Source organism: Arvicanthis niloticus, chromosome 4, assembly GCF_011762505.2.
Source record: "Arvicanthis niloticus isolate mArvNil1 chromosome 4, mArvNil1.pat.X, whole genome shotgun sequence".
Classification (NCBI taxonomy): Eukaryota; Metazoa; Chordata; class Mammalia; order Rodentia; family Muridae; genus Arvicanthis; species Arvicanthis niloticus.
The window spans coordinates 2,682,465-2,696,638 of NC_047661.1; the positions used below are offsets into that span (position 1 = coordinate 2,682,465).

Below are 14,174 nucleotides of genomic sequence, written 5' to 3' on the forward strand. Positions count from 1 at the left end.
GTATTGGTACAGAGACAGGCAGGAAGATCAATAGAATAGAATTAAAAATCCAGAAATGAACCCACACACCTATGGTCACTTGATCTTTGACAAAGGAGCTAAAACCATCCAGTGGAAAACGAGAGCATTTTCAACAAATGGTGCTGGTTCAACTGGAGGTCAGCATGTAGAAGAATGCAAATCAACCCATTCTTATCTTCTTGTACAAAGCTCAAGTCCAAGCTGATAAAGGACCTTCTCATAAAACCAGATACACTGAAACTAATAGAAGAGAAGGTGGGGAAGAACCCTGAATACTTGGGCACAGGGGATAAGTTCCTTAACAGACACCTATGGCTTATTTGCTAAGATCAAGAATTGACAAATGGAACCTCATAAAATTGCAAAGTTTCTGTAATGCAAAGGAACTGTCAATAGGACAAAATGACAACCAACAGATTGGGAAAAGATCTTTACCAATCCCACATTCAATGGAGGACTAATATCCAATATATATAAAGAACTCAAGAAATTAGACTCTAGACAACCAAATATCCCTATTAAAAAAATACAAAGCTAAACAAAGAATTCTCACCTGAGGAAACTCAAATGGCCGAGAAGCACCTAAAGAAATGTTCAGCATTGTTAGTCATCAGGAAAATGCAAATCAAAACAACACAACACCTCACATCAGTCAGAATGGCTAAGATCAAAAATTCAGGTGATAGCAGATGCAGGCAAGGGTGTGGAGAAAGAGGAACACTCCTCCATTGTTAGTGGGATTGCAAGATGGTTCAACCACTCTGAAAATCAGTCTGGCAGTTCCTCAGAAAATTGCACATAGCATTACCTGAGGACCCAGCTATACTACTCCTGGGTATATACCCTGAAGATTCTCCAACATGTAACAAGGACATATGTTCCACTATGTTCATAGCAGCCTTATTTATATATATATAAATTTATATATATATAAATTTATATATAGTCAGAAGCTGGAAAGAATCCAGATGTTCTTCAACAGAGGAATGGATACAGAAAATGTCGTATATTTACACAATGGAGTATTACTCAGCTATTAAAAACAATGAATTCATGAAATTTTTAGGCAAATGGATGGAACTAGAAACTATCATCCTGAGTGAGGTAATCCAATCACAAAAGAACACACATGGTATTCACTCACTGATAATTGGATATTAGCCCAGAAGCTTGAAATAGGCAAGATTCAACTCACGGACCACATGAAGCTCATGAAGAAGGAAGACCAAGTCTGGGTGCTTCAGTTCTTCTTAGAAGGAGTAACAAAATACTCAAGGAAGCAAATATGGAGACAAAGTGTGGGACAGAAACTTAAGGAGGGGCTGTCTGGAGACTATTTTACCTTGGTATCCATCCCATGTGCAGTCACCAAAGGTAGATGCTGATGTGGATATCATGAAGTGCATGCTGACAAGAGCCTGATATAGCTGTCTCCTTAGAGGTCTGCCAGAGTTTGACATATTCAGTGGCGGATGCTCACAGCTAACTATTGAACCAATGGAGGAGTTAGAGAGAAGACTGAAAGAGCTGAAAGGGTTTGTGGCCCCATGGGGAAAGCAACCATACCAACCAACCTGAGTTCCCAGGGTGTAAACCACCAGTCTGGGAGCACATAGGGAGGGACCCATGGCTCCAGCTGTATATGTAGGGGAGGATGGCCTTGTTGGCAGAGGTGGGAAAGGAGATCCTTGGTCCCATTAAGGCTGGATGCCCAGTGGGGGGCGGAATTTGAGGGTGGGAAATTCGGAGATGGGGGTACATGGGGAACATCCTCATAGAAGCAGGAGGAGGTGTGTTAGGATAGGGAGTTCCTGGGCGAAGGAAAATGGGTAAAGGGGATAACATCTGAAATGTAAATAAAATATCCAATAACATATTATACTGAAATAGGGAGAGAATATTAAAAATGGAAAACAAATTATCCATTCTATCATGAATAGTAATAAAAATAGTCCTTCAAAATAGATGTAATCCTAATTCTGTGAAGTGATATCTTTTTCTTCATTGGTCTAGCTATGATAAAGGGCAACAGTCAAAGTTTGTCCTTGATTTTAATTCACCATCTAATTTCTTTCCTAACTGAAGTGGTCATGATGGTGGTATTTCTTAAGAGTGAATATTTACAGTGAGCCAGTTGCTGACTGGGTGGTGCATGTAAGAAGCAGACTTGGCACTCAAAAGAATTTAAGAACTGTCCTAATGATTGTACTGTGAACCAGAGACATAGGGAGGCTACTGTGAGTTTGAGAGCCACTTGGGATTATGATTGACTCTCATGAAGTTCATTGACGAGACTGTTCTGTTCCATGTTATCTCAGAAAAGATGAGAAGACATCTCTAGGAGGCTGTCAAGATTTAAGCTTATGTCCAATGTCAAAGGGCTTTCTTTGAGCCAAGGAAGATGGCAGAGAACAGAAGAACCATGCACCCTGAGAGGTCTCCCTAAGAGACAACAGCAGCCCAGCATCCTAGCCTATTGCTTTGTTCCTGTGGAAGGAAGGACACTTGAGTTGGAAATAAAATATGTAGAAATTATCTCAGAGGCAGAAGCTTGAAGTCAAAAAGGGAATTGATGCAGTCTCTACCTAGGTTTTTTGAGGGGTGGCAGAGTCTTGCTATGTAGCCAGACTGTCATTCTTGGTGCCTTAGCCTCCAGGAACAAGACACCATGTCCAGCTCTCTGTCTATGTTGATGAAGTATACATAACAAGAATCAAACAAAAGAAATACAAGAACGTTACAACATTAGTGGAGAGGTTTTCGATAATTTACAATTGTTTCCTGTGAGTGCACACCCTTCTAAGGAGAAAGTTCTCAATTTTTTTGATTCCTGTGTTTTCACTGGTAGAGATCATATCTAAGGCTTTCTGCATTCTATATACACCCTCAGCCATGCCACTCACTTCTACCTAGTACAGTGTATAGATTCCTAATCTGCTAGACTCAATGCTCTCTGGGGGCAGTGATTCTGGCTATCATTAAATGTTCAAGAATAGAACATACGTAAGACAATTTAATAGACATTATTAAATAACCCCATTAATAAATTGGGTCAGTACTCAGACAGTTTTAAGAAGTACTCATCTACAAAGACACTTCTCTCTATATTATTAATATATTTATATTTAACAGTATTTAGAGAAAAGCATTTATTATTCCCAGAAACATACTAAAATTGACAGTAGAGCTGGAAGCATTTAGAAGCAGGAGATTGATATACAGATATAAATTTAAAACTCAGACACTAAGCTGAACCAGAAACAGGCCCAAGAGAAAATGAGTACTTGAGTCAATGTGGTGCCACCAAGATGACATATACACAAAGGCAGGAAGATGAATAAAACTTAGAGGTACAGCCATTGGAGAGGTGTGTTTTTTACTTAGTCTGAAACAAAAGGAACTCCACAGAGTAGCTTAATCTAAGTTTGTGTTAATTTGAAAAGGAATGAGGCAATCATTGTCACTGAGGAGTTAACTTATAGTTAACATACTACTTATGTTTTATACACTTAAAGATGCATCAAGTCATTGAAACAGCAAACTAATGACTTCATTGTTTGATGGGAAACCCTATCACTATGCTACTACAATTTATCTTTACAAGGGGTAAAATAATCTACCCTCCTTTCTAAACACAATCCTGTCAGTTACCTCACTGGCTCTTATCAACAAGCTAGTACCATTTCCCAAGCACACTCAAGAACAAAAGCAAAGTCTGACCACTGGTTTCACTTTTGTTAGCTACTCACCTCATAATGCTGAGTGTCTCTACCACCTCTTTCGTTTTCTTTGCTATCAACAACAAAAGCAAATACAAGAATCATTCATCTATTTTATAATCTCTTTTATCTGTTCATATTATAATTTTATTTACTTTAAAAGTGGTCAGAGTATCTCTGAACCAAATTCTTATAAAATTAAAAAACAAGGTAGAACAGAAAGTTAAAATGTAATAAAGAACCTAGGAAATTCACTAATATATTAGTTTTAGCAACACATGTAGATTGATAGCATCTGTGACTGCATGCAATTAAGATCTGCACATGTTCAAGACAGATAAAATTCCAGCTTTGAGAGGTTTGGGGCAGGAGTCCCAACACCAGCTGAGGAGCTCTTGGCATTTAATAGGCGGTAGGAGAAGAGTCAATTTTATTTAAGGATGTGATCCACACCCTGTGGTAGTTCCCCCACCCAAGAGTATTTAGACAACACACTTAAGCTTGTCTGTCTTTTTTAAAAGGTTGAACATGAAGTTGGATATGTAGGAAGTGGGGTGGATCTGGAGAAGTTGGAGGAGAGAGGTTGACTATAATCAAAATAGATTTTATAAATTTTCAAATAATAAAATATATTATCTCACAATCCTTTCATTCATTCATATATACATACACATATATATGTATATATATATATTTTTTTTTTCTTCTAACTCACGTTGCATTTAGTGAAGGAAATCATTCATGCCCTTGAAAACTAGAGTGAGAAGAAAATTCTCCAATTACCTCTCAGAAGATACCAGTTCAACAGCTTCAGGTTCAGGTGTTTCTTGAGATTGCATGGAACTGAGACTTTCCATGTTCTGTAACACAACAAATGTTGGTTGCTATGAGGCAAAGAAAGAAAAGTTCAACACCATATTCTCCTTCTTTAAAAGAGACAAATCAGGGGATGTGTAGATAGAGACACACTTGTGTTTGTTAAAATGACGACTGTTGCCATAAGGGAATATTGAGTCCCATCATCCCTTTAACAGAGACACCTGGCATCATGGACACAGACAACTATAACACCCCCACTAGCCAAAAAGGCATTTATGGCTCATGTGCAAAACTCAGACTGCCAGAAAATCAGGATGGTTGGGAAATACAAAGAAGGAGTGATCTTCAATCTAATCTATCAGTTGCTGCTCATTGTATATTTTTCTTTTTGGTTTTTGTTGCTGTTTTTGAGACAGTCTCATGTAATGAAGGATGCCCTTGTGGTGATTCACATGCCTGCAACTGGAGAGTGCTAGGTTGTGTGCTCTCGTACCCAGCTTAATTTATTGCCATTGTAGAATATGAAGCTAATATGACCTGGAGTAAACATTAGGCAATGATGAGAAGAGTGGTCTGATTATAAATCAATTTGGTCCAAGTCTATCTCATGGCCTGCAGCAATATAACACCTTCCTAGTTTAAGCAAGGCCCTGGATTCAATTTCATGCATAAGGAAAGAAAAAGAAGTGCTCTGTGCATTGCTGATCTGCTACTGGGGGCAGTGTAAACTAGTGTGTGCACAATGGAAACCCGTGGGGAACTTTCTCAAAGAATTAAAAATAAAACTATTATATAATTAAGATATATTAATACTGGGCATATACCCAAAGCACTCCGTATCTAACCACAAAGACGTCTGTACTTTCATGTTTATTGATGCACTATTCAGTGCTATAGGAGAATGAAGCCAGCATAGATGTCCATCAACAGGAGAATGGGTAGAGAATGAATGTGGTATAGACACAGTGGAATTTTAGTCAGCCGTTAACAAAAACAAAACCATGAAATTTGCAGGAAAATGGACAGAACTGGAAAGATTATATGAAATGAAGTGACCCAGTCTCACAAAGACACAAATGCATTTTTTTTCATATGTGGACCCTTAACTTTTAATATATGTGTATAATGAGTAAGGATTTAGGGGAGTAGGTACAGCTTTTGAAGGTAGACAGGAAACCACAAGGAACAAGGAATGTTTAACATATTTTTTTAAATATAAAGAATCAAGACCACATCACAAGAAATCTGGGCAGGTTCTTCTGGATGCCACACTTGTATTTGATATACAGCTTACCTTTCATCTGAAAAACAGCTAGTTAAGCTCTGACTTTTCAACAAGCTTGCCATGTTTATATACAAATCTAAGATTCCTTTTGTTTGTGTACCATTGAATACAGAAAGAATGCATTGGCTTCTGAATTCTGTGTCTTAGTAATTAATGTTTAACTTTCCTATTCAGAGCCTATGATAGAGACAACGGTATTATAAACACTGTGACAAAGTGTATTTAGGCCAAGGAGACCATGAAAGCAGCGAGGACAAGATCAGTGCTTACATTTGTTGCTGTGACAGGCACACTCAGTTTGACTTATCAATGTACTACATTGTATAAGATATGCTGCCTTTTTAGGGTATAACATGACTCAAAGAATTAGAGAGAGAGAGAGAGAGAGAGAGAGAGAGAGAGAGAGAGAGAGAGAGAGAGAGAGAAGAGGAGAGGGGGAGGAGAGGGGGAGGAGACAGACAGAGAGACAGTGACAGAGATAGTCAGAGAGATGGAGAGAGACAAACAGAGAGGGAGAGGGAGGGGTAGAGGGAAGGGAAGGGGAAAAAAGGGGGAGAGGGAAGGGGAGGGGAAGAGGAGGGGAAGGGGAAGGGGGAGAGGGAGGGGGAGGGGAGATATGCATGAGCAGATAACAGCTGCCATCTTCAGCACAAAGCTCTAGGCATGCCCTGGCAATTTTCCTCTTCATTCTAACTCACAGGTGGAGGTGGCAAATGGGACATCTCACCAGCCAGGCCTGCGAGCCACATACATCTCAGCAGTAGAGAGACAGGGTATGAGGTGTTACTAGGCATATGGCTACTTCATGACTGGAAGAAAAGAATGGGGATGGAGAGCTAGTGAGCTCTTCATGGGGCTTCATTGTGGTATCAGTAGTTCTCTCTCTCTCTCTCTCTCTCTCTCTGTGTGTGTGTGTGTACATGAGAATGCATGTATGCATGCATAAGCGTGAATTCAAAGGATATCTCCTGCCATCTTTTGAGTTTCAGGGATCACTCAGGTTGCCAGTCCATGTATACCTATTGATTTATCCTGCTGTCCCTAGGTGATATATTTTAAGCAATAAAGCATAAAAATATACAACAGTGACAAAAAGGGCTTTTAATCTGCCACTGATCATTTGCTAATGAGGCCACATCACAGTGTCCTTTCTTTAATTCAAGGTTAGAATCATAGACTTGTTTTGACTGGCAGCATTGCCCTGACCTTCAGGTTGACATGTTTGTTCAAAGGAAGCCTTCTGCCCTTGTCCTCTAAAAAGCTCTGTCAGCATGAACAGCATTTGAAGACAAAATCATTTTCCTCCCATGTGTAAGTGCTTCAGTCTTCAGTCAAGTAGGTTTTGTGTCTAGTTTTCAATGCCAACACTGGGCAGAGGGGCATTTAAAATAATTTCTGCTTCAAAGCTAGCTGCATCAAGATATTTGTTCATTTAGACTGAAGGCTATATTTATAATTGTATCTAACTTGAAAATACCCATAAAGGGAAGTAGAGTTAACCCACCTTTCCCACAGTATCTGACATTAACCTTTATAATAATTATGAGAATAGACTGTAACTTAGACACACATTTAGTATAGTGAACATTGTGTATGTGTGTGCATGCGTGTGTATGTGTGTGTGTGTGTGTGTGTAAGTTGACTAAGTGAGCTTAATGTTTATCAGGAAACATGTTTGTAAGGACTTTTCCTGCCTCTGTGAGTGTGGTCAATGCTTTATCTGCACCCCGTCTCCTAAACAGTGTCAAGATTTTCCTACATCAGCCTCCCTGGTACTGGATTATAGGCATTACTGGAATGTGCCACCATGCTTAGCTGTGGTTCAAGCCTTCTAAAAATGATTCTGGTAATTGAGCATAGAATAAATCATTCTTAAACGAAGACTGAATGTGTCTTTTCTTGCTTACTTGTGAGTGTAATCGACTCAGAGGAATAGTTGGTAAGTTTTGCATCTGACTATACTTGTCCCCTCTCTTATCCTCTTAACATGCAGACTTCACGTAGGCAGAAAATGTGTCCCTGTTTTAATCACCATCCATTTATGTCCTCACTACCCAAGCAGTGTGTGCTGGTGACCTGTGTGACTATGCCAGTGTTTCGCGGTGGCAGCTGTATTCACATGTGGCACTTATTAGAAAACAACTGCCATGCAGTTTGGGCAGGATACCTTGCTGTATTATGCTGTACTTGAGATCAAGTTTAAAAGCATTATATTGATGGGTGACTCGATCTGCAGCAGCAGATGGAATAGTCTAGGAGGGCAGACTGGAAGTGTGCAGATGTGATAGTGTAGAGTGAAAAATTATAAAGGCCATTTTATGAAATATGTGTAAATTTTTCACCTTAGACCTTGGGCAGAAAAGCACCTGCCAGCAGGTTTGGGTCCATCTAATTAGTTACAGAGGAGGGGGAGTTACAGGACAAAGGCCTGTTAAGAACATCCCAGAAACTGACTGGCCAAGGGAGGAACTACACCCTGCCCCATGGTACGGCCTACTAGTGTTCAAAAAAGGTAAAACAACCAATCCTGTGCACCCGCGCGAAAGTTCGATTTTTCCCCACCCGGCCCATATATAAGCGCTAGACCACTGAGCCACGAGGTCAGTCCCTCTATCCCCTATGTGAGATATGGAGATATGGGCTGGCCCAGAGCTCTGATTTAATAAACCACCTCATATGCTTTACAGCAAGACGGTCTCTCGTGTGTCCTTTGGGTGCATGCTATCCTGTGACTTAAGTGGACCTCCTTTCTGGGGAGTCCTGGACCTTTCAATAGCTTACAGTTGTGACTCCAAACTAATTATAAAAGGGTATTAGCAATACAAAGGCAAGATAAAGGGGAAAGGGTTTAAAACAGTTTATTTTTAAATGATCTTTTATTTTTATGTGCATGGGCATATATGGGATGAGGCATAAGCTTGCCAAGATGTATATGTGTGTGAAGGTCAAAGGGCAATTTTTTGGAGTCAGTTCTTTACTTCCACTATGTAGGTCCCTGAACTAATATAGTCAGGTTTGGCAGGAAACACCTTTCCTTCAAAGCCATATTGCTGGTCCAGGAATCAAGATATTTTAAATATAATAAACTACATTTGACAATTAGAAAGTTGGAAGACAGCCTGAAGCTAAGGAAAGGAAGGTGCTTAGAACTAAGATGTATGCAATGGGGTTGGATCAGATCACCCCAAGGTCAAAAAAGAACACAGAGCACAAGAATGGGCTCTAACATGTTGACTCTGGTCCTATGTGAAGCACATGGAAACAGCATTTGTCAAATGCCGATGTGGAAAGCATCTGCAGAAACAGCCTAAATCTTAGACTTGGTGTTCATAAGTAAAGATCTGATAGAGAGGTGTCAGAAATTTGGGTAACACATACAAGCATGACTTAGGAAGGTGAGCCAATGAGGCTGCAGCAGAGCAGTACACGGCCACTGAGAAGAGGGCAAGGAGAGATCACTGCCAAGAAAAAGAGACAAAGAGACATGCATCAAACACAGCAGAGAGTTGGTCACAGCAGAGGGGTCTTAAAGGGCCAGTTCATAACATAGAAAACTGAGTTTCTGAAGAAAAGTGTGCGTAAGGTTTGAGTACAGGGCTGGATATATAAAGGACCAGGCTAACAAGTGTCGGTGGCTGAAGTGTTTGAATTAGAAGTGAGAGACTAGGCATCAGAACACAGGGGACACTTTGAAGCAAAACCCTTTACTGTGCTCACTTTTACCGATATTTTTAGCACATGTATCTGCATGTAGCTCTCAAAAAACCAAAAGAGATATTAATATCTTTCTTTTACATACGTAGAAACTAAAGCTTCATGACATATCTACCTTGTGGCTATTTGCTTTAGCAGTGCTGGGAACTGAACTTCCCACCTTATACATTAGAGTCAAGTGCTTTAGTACAGAGCTTAAGTACCCTTCTCACGTGCTTTGCTATATAATGACGAAGCTAAGCCTGAATCAACAGATAAGTAACTTCAAGACCCATTCTCCTCATGGGAACCTCAGCTGAGATTTCAGACATTAGGTGGAAGCTGTTCACAGATACGGAGTCTACTAGATCTTGTCTTTTGTTTTGTAGTTTCAACATAGTGTTTACTATAGAATTATATAGTCTAGTAGGATGTATTGAGAAAATAAAAGAGTAACAGTTATTTATAGTAATACCATTACATTATACAATCACTTTGGGTAAACATTTTGGGTAAACAATTTTTTTCTTTCAGTGTTTTTTCTGGGAATGGATCACACACACAGAGAGACAGACAGACAGATAGACACAGACACAGACACAGACACAGACACAGACACAGACACACACACACACACACACACACACACACACACACACACACACACCATTGCTTACTTTTAATGAGGAACCCCATACTGGAATCTAGCTCTCTCACTTGTGTTCTAGGTATTCAATCACCTATGTTTCATGCCTTTGTACTTAAAATGAAGATGGTTAATAACACTCTCTTACTTACTGGAAGGACTAAAACTATAAACTACTTCAAATACAATTATCAAGGCTTCCCTTCCCTTTGTATTAGTTTTCTTAATCATAATTTCTAATACCAACATTGTATCTTACTGAACCCATATCCAGGTATTAACTACTTTTTGAGCTTATATTTTTAAATAGTAAACTTGCTTCTAATTCTCCATGATAGGTTTATGATGAGAGAATTAGTACACAAGGTTTTGTATTGTCACTTGTTTGCTTGTTTGTTTTTCACTTTTTTTAATCCTGAGGTTAGAAGGAAGATGCACGAGTCAGCCTCCTCAGAGTGACTCTGTTCTCACACTGCATTCTAATTTGGGGAGAATAAAGAGACTATTTTCTAGGCCTATAGGGATGAGTTTATGAATATAAACTCATGTGTATAAGAGATAATCTGCTTGTATTCATGCTATCCATATGCAGTGGGGGTAAGAGGTTTAATAAACTGATTTTTCAAAGGAGTTGTGTGTGTGTGTGTGTGTGTGTGTGTGTGTTTGCCTTACAGGACAACCTTAGAGTTAGAAAACAAACAAACAAAATCACTTGTCATTGAGTCAGGTAAGAAAACGGGATGGTTAGAGATTTAGAATTTATTTTAGATAAGAGGAAGGGAACTAGTTAAATCGAACTTCACTATCTTGGCTCTTTAAATAAAGCAGGGACTATCTTTTCTCCCGAAAGAAACTAAGGGTGCAGATAGAGCTACAGCCAAGGAGGCGGGGAAAGGATCCCTGGGGCTGATACAGAGCTGGAGCCCAGCAACCTAATGCTGACTGGCCGCTCACTGCCTCTGTACCCTAGACCCTGATGAGCTCTGTGTCATCACATCCTAAAGAGGCAAAAGAAAGGCACTCCTACTGTATGGACAACAAGCCTGTGAGGGCCTGATGAGTACATTGTCCTCTTTGGCCAATCTGATGCTTACCATATATAGTTAGTCTCCCATTCTTTCTTGAAAAGGGCTTCCATTTCTACCAGAGTTCTGAACATCAACAGTGAGCTTCACTTTGTGAATTCAGATGGTTAGACTGTGTCCTCTCTTGGCCTCACCTCTGACTCTTGTCATTTTAAGACTCTCAGTTACCTGGTTTGTAAAACACCAAACTTGCTCAATTTTCCTCTACGTTCTGGCTGCTGGTTATTAAGCCTGTTTAATGGCATATTTTCCCATTGTCGAAATGTTCATATGCCTTTTTATGTATCTCCAATTCTGATGATGGTCACACATATCTATACCCAAGATACTTTTTCCTGAACAACAGGCCCAGATATGCAATTATCTCTTTGATAGCTCCTCTGTTATATCTAATAGGGCACCCAATCTTATCAATCCCTAAGGGAAGCTAGGATATCATTCCCCAAAGTTATGTCTTCTCCTCATAAATCAGCAGTGGCAATCTCCAGCAAGGCCGTGTATGTGGTCTTTGGTATCATCTTAATTTAATCTCTCATCAAGGACCAAGATTATGGTCAGAGCTGCTTACTGCCAATCTGACTTCCGCCCTTGATCACATATGTTATGTTCAATTTTTCAGTAACACCACATTTAAGTAGTTCACATCCTTGCAAAGAACATTCCTGTGGTTTCTCATGTTACCCAGTGTAAAGTCAGTCCTCCTGATGGTATTTGAACATCCAGTTAATCTGTGTCCCCATCCTATGGCCTCTCAATTTAAGATCCTTTTACTATAATGGGCTCTCCACAGTTTCTCAGACCTTCCCAGATAACTGGTTGGCTGGGGGGAGGGGGGGGTCTCTTTGTACCTGCAGTTTCACTTAGATGTCCTATTTTATTGCCTCTTGATTTTATAAGCAAAGTCACATTCACAGGGAGTTCTTTCTTATCACTGCCAAAGCGATTTATGATGTTTCAAAGCCTGAAGCTTAGCTTTCTAGCTTAGAAAGAATGTGCTTTAAGTTTGAATACCTTTAAGAAGAACTTATGAAGAACTTATGAAAACTTAAGAAGAGCTTTCTCACTGGGAACAGTGTCTTAAGCGTGTGAAGAGCAGTGGGAAGAAATGCTTATTTCTTGAGATACATGTCTGAACTTTATCTCAAAATAGTCTGATTGGAGATTCTGGATCCGCTGGTACTGTAATTGTATACCCTGACCTCCAAAATTCCTAATATCAGGATTTTGACTCTCAGGAATAGGTTTCTCAGTAGTTAAGAGCATTTGCTGCTCTTCCAGAGGACCCAGGTTTGAATTCTAGCAGCCACACCAGGCAGCTCAGGACCATTAGAAGCTTCGTCTCCAGGGGGTCCAATTTCTCAGGCTTCCACAGGTACCTGAACTCACGTGCACATACCTACACTCAGAGACACAGGCCTACTCATAATTAAAAATAAGAAAAACATAACTTTAAAATTCACAAAACACACAAAAAAGTCAAAGGTCTTTGAGAATACTATCACTTTGTAGAGGAGCAAGCTTACCTGCCAAGTTTGCTGGCAGAATAAATTAAAGTATTCATTACAACAAAGCCCACTGAGTTTCTTTGTGTTAATGCAGTCCTTGGATGCAGAAGCTGGTGGCTGGGGAGTGGCGCATTCTTTCACATGCCAAAAATGAATTAGAACAAGGAGTCTCCCACTGAAATATTTTCAAAGGAAGTCCAGACATGTATTTTAAGAAATGAATGTTCGTTTCCACTTCTCTTCATAGTTACCATCTAGAAACTTCACAGCACTATTCCCCGTAGGAAAGTTGAGGGGTTAACTCATGGTTTTAAAAAAGAATTTTAACTAAGAAGTGTATTCTATAAAGCCAAGCTTCAGACTTTTAATCACCATAAATCTCTCTGGCACATAAGCAATCATGGGTCAAATAAAGAGTTAATGGGGTTATTTTATGTAATTATTACTCTTCAGGGGCTAAAGATGTAGGTGACTAGTGATACACATGACTGGGTTAAATGTTTTGTCTGCCTCTGTCTCTTTGTGTCCTTCTTGCCCCCCCCCCAAATTTACAAAGAAAGAAAACACTGATTTTAAAATACAGTCACCATGACCTGATTCTTTGTTTGAGAACACTATCAGAGATAACTTTCTAGATTGTAGTGCACATCTTTTATTTAGGGGAAAATGTAGGTCTTTTTTTTTTTTTTCTTCTATGTACGTATAGAAATTAACAATAGGAAAAGAGCCAATTTATAGTTTGAATAAATATATAGACATCCCAGCATGAAACTGTAAAATAGCTGAGTGACCAAGGAGACTAGAGAATCTACACTCCAGACCCTTACTCCATTTCTCTTTCTACTGCAGACTCCAGTTCTGTTATCTATTTATCCTCAGGGTTATTATTTTTAAAGATAAGAATAGCAAAAAGAATTAGAAGTATAAGTAAAACAGGAAGATAAATATTAAATAGTTATACAGATATTGTCACTGGCTGAAAGAAATGTAAAAACTTAGATATCAAGTTAAGGTCTCAAAGTTCTGGTATAGGGAAACTGTATTGACCATTAATATCTTTTTGTTTTGATTAATTTGAGTTTAGGCTTGACGCCACCAAACATGAAAAGGTTCCCTAGCACAGTGCAGAGGCCTCTCCAGCTACCTTCCCCCATCTTGTTTTGTGTTCATCCAGTTTAAGCTTCATATGGGCAGGAATAATTAAGACAGGTAAAAGAAAGGGGCTGTGTGTTATAAAATTTTTTATTTACAAAAATGTAAAAATGTTTAAAAATTAGATTAAGAGTTTAATCTAACTCAGTTTAAGCAACATTAAAGTGTTGTCTCTTGCTCTTTGGGCAGAATGTCTGGCACAGTTTTCTGCCTTCATCACTACATTTATGAAAAAGAAATACAAATTCA

At 39.3% G+C, this 14,174-nt stretch overlaps 1 protein-coding gene across 3 annotated transcripts in view; it reads right to left on the reverse strand.

Moving 5' to 3' along the window:
* Fam13a (family with sequence similarity 13 member A) overlaps positions 1-14,174 on the reverse strand; it is a 98,006-nt gene that overhangs the window by 41,541 nt on the left and 42,291 nt on the right. For all 3 annotated transcript variants that reach the window (XM_076932160.1, XM_034501080.2, XM_076932159.1), the window contains 2 exons: positions 4,524-4,600; positions 3,771-3,813 (listed from right to left, as the gene is read on the reverse strand). In XM_076932160.1, the coding sequence (XP_076788275.1) occupies positions 3,771-3,813; positions 4,524-4,600 (120 nt within the window). The remainder of the gene's footprint in view (positions 1-3,770; positions 3,814-4,523; positions 4,601-14,174) is intronic.